At 35.1% G+C, this 12,283-nt stretch overlaps 1 protein-coding gene across 3 annotated transcripts in view; it reads right to left on the reverse strand.

Annotated features, from left to right (window-relative positions):
• Positions 1 to 12,283, reverse strand: part of LOC140751490 (uncharacterized) — a 32,193-nt gene that overhangs the window by 18,357 nt on the left and 1,553 nt on the right. For 2 of the 3 annotated variants that reach the window (XM_073085369.1, XM_073085368.1), the window contains exon 2: positions 2,692 to 2,908. In XM_073085369.1, coding sequence (XP_072941470.1) covers positions 2,692 to 2,908 — 217 coding nt within the window. The remainder of the gene's footprint in view (positions 1 to 2,691; positions 2,909 to 12,283) is intronic. The other variant, XM_073085370.1, reaches the window with a different exon arrangement.

A 12,283-nucleotide genomic window follows, 5' to 3' on the forward strand; every position in this document is an offset into this window, starting at 1 on the left:
TGATCTAAGACTCAACTGAAAACATATTGTCATTCTATTTTGTATTTTCGGTTAGTATTATTTGTTTTAATATATATAACAATAAACCTATGTTATTATGAACAGAACAGACCTCTTTAAACGACTTATAAGACGATGTAACAGATAGAAGACTTGGAAATAATTCAAAGATGAGCGAACAACGTCACACAACTAAAGAAAGTTGTACATTCCGCCCATTGCAAAGAATATTAAACGACCTGAATTTTTTTTTACATTTTGCCGAAACGCAACATTTTAGTGACAAATTAATGAAGTGTTAATGAATACTTTGTAAATTCTTAATTCTTCATAGATTCCAGTGCGCGTACGCGCAGGAAATACGGGATGCGGAGCCAGAGCGTCAAGTCAATTGACGTCGGTAACATCCTTTCAATATTGTGCCGAAACGCAACATTTTCAGTGACATAGTATCGAAGTGCTAATTAATATTGTAAGTCCTTAATACGCCATGGTAGACTCCAGTGCGCATGAGCACGAAACACGGGATGCGGTGGCAGAGGGTCAAGTCAATTGACGTCGGGTAACATCCGGGCGCGATTCGCCGCGTCCCTGCCCGCACGTGCTCTGTACTAATTAACATTTATCGTCTTACATCACCTGCGCCATGTATGGTATTTTTTCCATATGCCTAAAATCGTATCCGAAATCTATAATTTACTTACATAGATTAGTAAAGATTACTCACTCCTAACAAGAAAATGTACCCAGTTTTGAGAATTGAAATAGTTGCGTAAAAAAGTTTTGCCACGTCTCCGTGCTAAAATATCCCTAAAATATTTGAAATAATTATTTATTTATTATGTAAATTACGCAGTATTAGTTATTTATTCGTAAATTTTCTCTAAAAATGTTTTTATTCGTCAAGAATTCAAAAAAAGAACTTACTAATAAGCCGTTTGTGGCTTCATTCAATTTTAAGGCGGCGAAGTATCTTTACTAATCTATGTTTACTTATTAGACACTGTATAATCTACCACGACAATATGACTGAATTTTCAACAATTTGTATATGTGTTGTGCAATTTGCCAAATTTCGATATTTTTTCTTTGCCTGGCCGCAAAGATCTTATCGCCGCGATCGGCTAATTAGTTTATTACCATCTTATGTATAAAGATTATAGATGTCTTCATAGTTGGACTATAAAGACACCAGTATTCGACCGTACCACCGCCAAAACGTGCATGAAACAATTCTCGCGTGTTGGTGAAACAGTATGCATTCTGTCTAACTCATATAAGGCGACCATGTTAATCCTCAAGAATGATAATACATTTGTGCTTGACTTTAGTTGGAACTTCTGTTCTATATAGAGTTACTTATACAGTTTCATGGACGGCAGTGGCCATTTACCATCAGATGGATATGGTCGTTTGTTGTTACTTCAATGTTATAAAAAACACTAACAGCAGATACTTTCTGCCATAGCAACAGTGTTAAGCGCTGCTGTGCTCTGGTTTGAAGGATATGTTAATGTAGAGACGCTTAGGTACACGAGACGGATATGACGTCACTTCACTGACCATCATGTGAAATCATGCTCCTTTACTATTTAACTATACAAATAAATTCAGAACATACAAGTCATGCATTTTAAATATAACTTATTTTAAGCTGATATTCTTATCTGTGCTATACTGAAACAAGCATTTTGGTTTTTTAATGTTTGTTTGATTGGCCATATGGATTTTTTTAACACTCTACGTCAGTTTTAACGACAATATCACTTTGAATAGGCCCTTACATGGACACTCAGGAAGGTTTTACCTCGAAAATGTCGCCGAAAATATTTATAAGCAGGTACTACCTGCGAATAAGTCGAAAACTGCGTACGGATGCACGTGGGAACCTTGCGAGGAAGATTGTATTACATAAAAAAATTAACACTAGTTTGTAGAGCAAGATAGGTATAATGTTCAATTTTGCCAGATGGTCATGGCATTAAGTGATCTCATCTAAGGACACGGTGGCGTCGACGGAAGTTTAGATAACCCTAATACCTACATTCTGTTGTTTCATATAAATAACGTTATGATCCAATATTGTATGAGGCATACTTACCACTATATTGAATTCCACCAACATATTATTACTGAATTTAACCAGAATGAGTTAGTCAATAACTCTATGATTCAAATTAACTAAAGTCTACTACTACCTACGGCATAACAATGGATTTTAACAATGCCTTCAAATAATGTGTATTTTTATCACGTTTATATCTACTAATTATGTTGTCATGGCAAAATAAACTGAACGTAAAATATTAAAGAGGATTGTAATAAAAAAGATGATTAAGTACTGAAAACTTAAATAAACGAATCCAAAAATCCAAAGTGACAAAGTTAAAACCACAACAATACATGCCAACGAGTAAACGTAAGTCGTTTGTGTCATTTGATAATGCCCGACCAGCCATTGAATCAAAGCTGCCATTTAAAATATTATTCTTTGTCGTAACGTTAACAAGCTAATTGGATGTCCGTTGAGGATATCGATGTCATTTTGGAGTTGTGGAAATGGTGACCTGGCCAATTGTGAACGAATATTAAGGCGCTGTCGTGAGAAATGCTGATTTAAATAAAAACAGGTCTAAAATATAATAAAAAGGTAAAATAATAGAAAATATGAATTAAAGTATGGTAGCTCACACAGCTCACATGCACGCTGCTGTGCAGATTACTGCTAATAGCAGGCAGGTCGGGCTTGCGGTCGGTCTTCTTGGCCTGTCGCTTGGCCTTGCCTTCAAGGAAACGCTTCTGCAGCGCGCTCGTCTCCAAGTTTTGTTGCTCGCATGCACCGCTGAACGACTGGTCGAATCTCGGCACACATTCCGATTGCCGACGCCGGTACGTTTCGATTCTTCGCCTGTCGACAAATAACGTTATTAAGAAAAAATATATAAAAAACAGCATTTTGTCATTAGAAACATAAATCTTTCTATTTCACTTTTTATTACAAGTAGGTTTAATAACACTTTGCGAACACCTTTTTCCTACCTACCGTTTGCCAAAATTCCCATGTGAATATCTTTTAAATTGAGTTGAGAATGAGTAATTACTTGTTTCATTTAAACACAATAAGGAAAACAATTGTCCTAAGTTTTTTCCTTTTGCTCAAAAAAGTATATTTTTCTCCAATAAATATTTAATTTGTAAGAACGATACCTAAGCAAAAACACTAGGTTAACTTAATCAGTACTTAATGCATAATATGATTTGCTTTGATATGAGAGTATGATCAATATTGAACTCATATGATCCCGTTACTTGTTAATTAGTCGAATAGGTACTATATTGATGTTTAGAATATTTTATCTTATAATTCTGCGTCTATATTAAGAACATCCGCTTTTAGTGCGGTGTGCAAAAATAGTTATAAAGCTACTCCACATAGTAATTAGAACCAATTATCACGAACGAGAGATTTCATACATGGATACATAAAGAAGATTGTATCTGTATGTGTCTGATTTTTAATTGTTTACTGGAAAACATTTTTGCTTTATCATTCGAAGTACTGTGGAAACATTTTCCTTACGACGTCCTCACAAGATATACCTATATTGTTTAGATTCAGTGTGCTTCTCGAGATACGTACTTAGCATTTAGCAGACTAATATTACGTCATAACTAATCAGAAGCGTCGCAATGCGACACAGATCTCTTTATAACCAGGTGAGGCACACAGTAGGTGCAACAAACAAACAACAGTATTTCAACCGATGCTCAGTCAGCCGCGACTCCGAGCGGTCACCTTGAGCGAATGTTAACGCGAACACTTCGTCTGCTACCTACCTAAACAATATCATTATAATTTATTTACGTATTAGTTTAGTCAGTTCTGTACTCGCAACATTATTTTTTGTCTCACAAATAAGAACACAAGATGAACATATCCATCTGGATAGCAATACAAGTCTAATAGACTTGTATTGCTACCGTCCTTCTACATACGACCGTTAATAAGAAAATATAAATTTTAGATAAAGTTTGCTTATAACAGCGCAAAATTTCAGCAACAATTGACAAATTTTGAACTTGTGGTAGTAAAAACTTGATTAAGATTGATTATTAATTTACAAAAGGCGATAAGCCTAATATAATAAACACATAACATAGAATCAATTTTTTCATTAACAGTCCAACCAAATAAACAAAAATTTCCTACACAAAAAAATACGAAACACAATTGAATTTCAAATCATAACACAAAAAGAGCTCTTACAAAGTCTTCTCATTAAACCAAGTGAAAAGTTTCAAACGAACACAAACAGATTTTTGTAGCCCTTGAAAGTTCTCCTAAACAGGGTTTATTACCAGACGCCGACACAACATTGATAAGGAATAATTTTAAGACCAAAGCCTATTTTAAATCGATCACCAACAGCTCAGCTATTATTGATCTAAGAGTGTAGCGCATTGTATTTAAAGGTAGAGCTCTCTGTGATACTTTTGAAAGGAGGTAGAACCAATATAGCTCGACCAGGGAAATGCCTCCGTCACACCTATTTCCAGCGTGAAGCAATTCTAGCGTTTCGATAAAAGGATGTGGTTGTTGACTGACTGCGCATGACAAGGAATCTGCATTCGGCTTCAAATAGAACCTGCTGTATATGCAGTTGCTTAAAGATGTTTGAGGGACGCAGTGATCACCTACTATCAGATGGACTGCATGTTTGTTTGGTACTTAAATCTCTAAAAAAAATTGGCAGTGTTACGATACCCATAAGTATCTTAGTAACTTAGTAGTAGTAGTTTTGAAAATTGAAATTGTTGCGTAAAAAGTTTTACCACGTCTCCGTGCCAAAATGTCCCTAAAATATATACTAATTTATTTATTATGTAAATTACGCAGTATTAGTTATTTAGTCGTAAATTTTCTCTAAAACTGTTTTTTATTTGTCAAGAATTCAAATAAATAACTGACAAATCAGCCTTTTGTGGCTTCATTCCATTTCAAGGCGGCGAAGTATCTTTACTAATCTATGCCCATAAGGTATGGTATGGTAAAGTACTACAATGGCTACATTATCAATTGCATTACATTATTTTTTTATATAAAGCAGACGTGCTACCTGATGGAAAGTAGTTAACGGCACCTATGGACATTTGCAACACCAGAGGAGTCGCCAATGCATCGCCGGCTTTGAAGAAGAGCTCTTTTTGCACCTTTTTTGAAGAGCCCCATGTCATAGCGCTCCGAGAATACCTCGGGAGGAAGCTCATTCCACATCTTACACGTCCGTGGCAAGAACGTCCGTGCAAACCGAACCGTAGAGGACCGCCACGAGTCCAGTTGGTGTGGATGGAACTTCATCCTTCGGCGAGTGGTGCGATGAAGGAATGGTGACGTAGGCACCAGGTCAAATAGTTCCTCGCCATTATAAAGCCGGTAAAACACGCAAAGGGAACCTATGTCCCTCCGTAAACTTAAACAACAAAAAATGTAACAAGCTGTACCGTATACAGGCTAGAACAAAACAAACGTGTCGTATAGAAATTACTTATTCTAGTTTAAATACATTACTTTTCTTCCGTCACCCGTAACACAACAACGTTTGCGTCGAAGTGTGTAATATTGTTAGGTAATGTTTTCGGTTTGTAGACATGATTACATAACCAGTATACATGTATCAGAACACGTCACTCGGTGTTTCGAACGCGATATCAGCTACGCTCACATAGCTCCGCTACGCGTGTGTTGAGTGAATGTAGTGTGACATAGGTATATTTATGAGCCACTTATCATCTAATCTGATATTCAGATGTCGCAGCCCTACGTTGGACATAAGAATTTAATTCAAACGAAAATACTTAACATGTAAAGTTATTTTTTAAAATATCCATCAATATTTTCATTTGTAATTGTTTCCATGTAGATTATCGATCTGTTAAAAATACCATAGCACCTCAACCATAATAGATTTACAACAATCTAAGATGATAGAATTTGGAATTTTTCACAATTATAATTAGTTGGTAGATAACAGAAATAGCGAGAATGCTGCGTGCGCGCTACATGAAGCGATGGAGCACTTTCCCTTAGGAAGATCATACATAAACTGGTATAAAATAAAGTTTATTTCAAAATCAAACATTTAACCAGTAACAAAAATAGCACAAAGTCCACCTGCATGACTTGAGACTTTGTTTATTTGTCAAAGGATTTTGGACCATTGAAGTAATGGGTCAATGTATTTGCATACAAGTAATTGTCAATTTTATATCTTATGTAGACAAAATGTGGATAGTTAGAGTATTAATAACGAGCGTCACTCTATTGTATCTAAAATCTTTAACATTTGTATAAATGAGTAAAGACAAAACAGTATAGAACATTTGTTTTAATTTGTCGATCAATTTTCCTTTTCTTTTCTTAGGGCTCGAACACAAAACTGCGATGCGACGCGATGCGAATTCGCAACGCAGAAAATTGCGATGCGAATTGCTGCGATGCGATATCGTGCGGCGTAGCGTCTCTCAGGGTGACCAACAACAACAACCACTGTGCGATGCGAATCAATTCGCAAGTTCTTGCGATGCGTCGAGGGAGCTCGCAGATTTTTGCGATGCGACGTCGCATCGCAGTTTTGTGTACGAACCCTTACTTAGCTATTGACGAATTTATAAAAAAAAATTGCTATTTGTGATTACGGTCGATTTTCAACTGCGAACACTAGCACAAGTAAGCATACAGATAAATTTCGAATATAACTATTGTCTACTGGAGATAACTAGTCTATCCGGTGAAACTAATTAGATACGTCAGAAGTGTCTCCTACTAGTGCGCCTCTTGCCTAGGCACTTTCTCCGAGACTTAAATAAAACCAACTTACAGGTTCTAATGTTACGTCCCTGTTTAATAAGCAACCGTGTACATTCCAGTGTCGAACTAGAAATGTGAAAGGAGCCAGTTAACGGCCAGGCAGACGTCTAAATAATGAAGATAGATTTCTGCTCCGGATCTAGGTGTTTGTGTTTACAAAGGGACTAGTATGGAGATATGAAAATCGTTATTATTTGTGATCTTTCTTTCGACTACTCTTTCTCTTGATGGCCGCGAATCGTAATGAATTAATAGGTAAAATAACATAATACTTTTAAGCAATTACTATGCCACATAATTTAAACTTCATAAATAAATGATTTGATGAAATTTCGTCCTTCATATAAAGGGATATATTCGTAATTATTGGTATTATGTATACCGATATTGCTAAGAATTTCACAGCCTTGTCAACGTGAAGCCAAGATTGGCACGGCCAAAGGGCTTGTAACATGCAACTGGGGATATAGCACGGCGCTTCACTGTAGGCCCGTAGGTGTGTTTTTGTTTAGTTCATTGACCAGCCGATGCGGCGTCGCTACGCAAACAACGCCTTCGATAACTCCCGATTGTATGTCACGCAATGTCACTGACACCACGATGTTATGGCCCAGGTTTCCCGACCGATACCTGCTCCTTTAATAATATTACAAACTAGTTTTCATTAAACACATGGGAGAGATATAGAAAATGCGGTTAAATGGTAATTAACAGTTTATTGTTTAAATTTTACCTTATAATCACAACAAATATCTGCCTTATTTTTTTATACTATACAAATTACGCAAAACAAAAAAATCTAAAATTTTAGTTTACATGAAAAAATGGAACACTCATGAAAACCGGAAGATCACTGAATTGTAAAACCCGCATAAATAAATAAAGCTCACGCAACGAGGTCTAGGTTCCGCCCCTGTTTAAATCAAAGCTCTTAAAACTAGAATTGCGAATGGGCGTTAAAAAACTTTCCGAATCTATATCTTATATATAAAATTCTCGTGTCACAGTGTTAGTTACCGTACTCCTCCGAAACGGCTTCACCAATTTTCACCAAATTTCATAAGCATATTCAGTAGGTCTAAGAATCGGCTACTGTCTGTTTTTCATACCCTTAAGTGATAAGGGTGTTTCACCCTTAACATTTTTTTTTATTTATATGGCAACACAACGAATTTCCGGGTCAGCTCGCTTATTTATACATTTGTCTTGAGATAAAAAAGGTAAGGAACGCCCGGTTTTACCAACAATTCCAAGTTTTAGGGAAACCCTAAGCTGAATACAATATCCGTTTTCATTAACAATTAAAAGTCAGGGAGATCCCTGACATTTACAATTTTCCTGATGTTTGGATTTTTATTAGGTACTTAAACAATTTATAATAATATGATGAAGAAATCACGAAGCGTAAAGGTTATTTGCGTTTTTCAAATTCATCACTGGAAACTAAAATATAGGATGAACACAATGTTTATTAAATATTTTAAGCCAGCGTTCCCATTAGGACCTGATACAGTTCACCAGGTAAAATATAGTCGCAATCAATCAGCCGTAGCCCTATTTTGAGATTTATAAATTTTACTAACTATTTAATCGCATCAATTTTTTAACCAATCTTTTCATGATTTCGCAAATTCATACTATACTTCAATTCTCGTTTGTTGAAATTGTACTATTTATGAAAACCTTTTTCCGTTATACTGTAATATTAAGAAGTCGGGTCGGAAGTTCGAATTTTGTGAAATATTGTCCGTGAACCCTGAAATACTACTTTGAAAATATCAAAATATTTCTCAATATGTTTATCTTTATTTTTTTATCTTCTTATTATTTTTACTGGTGGTGTTGTGTTGTCAATAGACACGAAGCTTAAGATATAATCGGAAAAAATCATATGGAACCTTTATGTGGTTACGCGTGAGTCAACCTTACACTTGTCAGATATCCTTAATGAGGTGTTACTCTGTTTCTAACAGTACGAATGAAAGCTGGGTTCACTTTAAAGTTTTAACTTTTAAACAGCAGATGTAAAGATCTTATCTGTATTCCATATTTCACTGCTTTCTCCGAGACATAAATGTGCTACATATAAAAAAAAATTGCTCCACCATAAATCTTTACGTGTCGCGCGTTTTTTTATACAAATAACGTAAAGTAAAAGTATTCATTTCGCATCTTACTTTTATTTATGTGAAACTATGATACTCTTCGTAATTATTTAGATGTATGCGCGGCCAGGATCGAACTCGAGTTCCGCTGCATTCATATCAAACAGTACTTTAGGTCGTAGTCATATTTACAATAATTGACACAGTTACATTTACAAAAGTTACTACTTAAGGCTACGTAATTGTGCTTCAAAATATAAATCCTAGATCTAGGCCAGGAGGAAATAGCAAAAAAGACAGCGCTAGAAGAAAAAAAATAATGTCACTCATTCAAAATGTTTCGTTATTTTCTCATTCGTTTTTATTAGTTACTAGAACATATTTACCGAATTTAAATATCGAATTTCAAAGTTTTAATGAAGCACCAGTTTTTTTTACCAGTTACTAAAGCAGCCAAATATTTACAGGTTACTTACTACAAATAGTGAAAGTGCTAAAATTATAAAGGTATTACGATACTATTACGAAACCGTCTTACTCCACTGTATTGTATTAGAAATAGATGTAAACCGAAACATGTTACGTAATTTTTTTGGAACAAATTTCCTTAAAGGAACTTCTGGTAAAAGTTGAAAAGTTGAAATCTTACGTAAGGATAAAGCGTTATAGCTCTCCGCGCGACTTTTTAACCGACTTCAAAAAGGAGGTGGTTCTCAATTCGGCCGTTAGATATATTTTTTCTATATACCGGCTATCAATCGATATGTATTGAGCGCCGACTTCAGAACTATGTACTAAACAAACATTTATTTGAATTATTTTTTACTTTATAGTGACATAGAAGTCGGTTATATTTTTTTGTTAATTTTTTTTTCTCTTTACATCTCCTTTTTATTATATACTAGTTCCTATTATATTCAGCAAGTTAGAACACTTTAGTAGGACGGCACCACCGCCATACCTATTTCTACCTAATTTTTAACAGCAGTGTTAAGCGCTGTTATGTTATGGTTTAAAGGGCGTGGTAGGACACATACGTTTCCGAGGCATTGCAGCTTAGTCGTAGACATAGTGGTTAGAAATTTAGGTTAGACTAGGAATTTTGTTCCTGAAAGAGCGTTTCTCTGCCTTATTTTTTACTTTACAAATTTCATTTTCTTACAGAACTATTGTAATACTATTTGTGTAGCATTTAATTACAAAAGTAGTAGTATAAATGTTTTTATTGCAAGATATCTTTGCTTTAAATATCATGTTAATGATACAAATTGGGAATCTTGGATGATAAGATTCCTTTCACTCTGATCTTATTTGACTCGAAAATCTAATTATTTCATACATTTTTGTTTAACTTATACTTCAAGGTCTTTTCTATCAAAACAGATGAAATAGAATGTTCTGCAATTAATGCTCCATTAATTCTTTTGTGGCATTGAGATAAAAAAAAATGTATAAAATTAGAGTATTTTACATAATCGAAAAGAGATAAGCTAAATGTTTAGATTTTATATGTTTACCTAATGAATTTACAATCGTAATATGTATGAGGACAGGATTAATTTCATTGTATTGTTTGCTTCGGCTTAAGACAGAGCATAGGTATTTAAAAATTCTACTTAATATTATTTTTAATGAAGAAAATATATGTACGTTTGACAGTTCATCTGACACTTATTTAAAGTATTTTGCGATTATGTTAAGAAGTTATGTAAATGGTCTTCGGCTAATGTAAACAAGATAGAGTGTAAGGGATATATTATTTAATAAGCATATTCGTAATTCTAGGTTTTTTGCAAATGTGATAGCATTACCTTTTTTTTTTTTTTGTTTACGAGGGAGAAACCTTCAAAAGGTACCCGACGACGTGGGAGCGACGCCGGGTTATGTGGGATTTTTACCGCACTAAAACCCCCCCCGGTGGTCGTCCTCAACGCTTGTTGGAGAACTCAGGAGGAAGCGCAATGCCCCGATCGGGCTCTACCCTTGGGGAGCACTTTTGGCTCCTCCCACACCATCTGGTGTTTACGACGGTATGCGACCACACATACCGTCGTCCTTCCCGGGGTTGCTTGCTGGATGGTTCGAGCTCCCACTCTTGCCGCCTGCAACCCCGGAAGCCCCCTTTTAGTCGCCTCTTACGACAGGCAGGGGATACCGTAGCCCTATTCTATTCCCGAGATTACAGGGACAGTGATAGCATTACCTAACTTTCGAAAACAGGAGGAGTAACTTAAGACCAGGAAGTTTAATGTAACCTCTCATTTTTTCACTAACCAAATCAACCTTCAACATAACAAGTGCTTAAAATTAATTGATTGTTTTTACTAAAAATTAACAATTAATTAGTGAAACAGTAATAATGGTCCATGTTTACTTTAAACTTTGAGCCAGTATGTTTATACTTAACACTTTGATAATATGTCTGCATGAATTTAGCAAGTATAAAGGCTGATAAGACTTATCAAAAAATTTATATATAAACAATGATATTCCAGGAATTCACTATTTATTTAAATTGCAACAATTTATTGTAACGTTCGAATTTATTATCACTGATTAATACATTAATGTGATTTGTTTATAACACCGATGTAGTAAACGAACAATTTTTCCGAGGCATTCCAGTTCCAGGAATATCTATGTTTTATGGGGTATATTACAGATGTTCATGGGCAGCAGTAGCTAGTTACCTTCATTTGGACTGCACGCTCGTTTGCTACTCTTATATTATTATAAAAATACTAGCTGACCCGGCAAATGTTGTGTTGCCACATAAATAAAAAAATGTTAAGGGTGAACAACCCTTATCACTTAGGGGTATGAAAAATAGATCGTAGCCGATTCTCAAACCTACTGAATATGCATATAAAATTTTTTGAAAATTGGTAAAGCCATTTAGGAGGAGTACGGTAACTAACATTGTGACACAAGAATTTTATATATAAGAGATATATATTTATATAGTGCATCGGATAAGTGGTTTTGTAGCCCTTGATTGTAACCAACTTAATATACAACAGAGGATCTACCTTAAGTCATTCCTGCTATTCAGCATTTTGTGGGAAATGTGTGTTCCCACAAAACGAAAGATCTACTTTATGCAAGAAATAGGTGTGGCGGTCATACGTCCCTCCAATTTTAAAAATGCAATCATGATATTAAGCACATGGAAGAGTTATTAAGCTGTTGGAAGTTACAACAAAATATTTACTCAACTAGCCTCAAAAATGAGATCTAATATTAAGATCTATATCGTTACATCCTATATTCTCATTTCTGCTAAGCTAATCTCTATTGCAATAGTGTTCTT

Source organism: Epargyreus clarus, unplaced genomic scaffold (genome assembly GCF_041222505.1).
Source record: "Epargyreus clarus isolate Ecla_fem2 unplaced genomic scaffold, WU_Ecla_fem_2.2 ptg000023l, whole genome shotgun sequence".
NCBI lineage: Eukaryota > Metazoa > Arthropoda > Insecta > Lepidoptera > Hesperiidae > Epargyreus > Epargyreus clarus.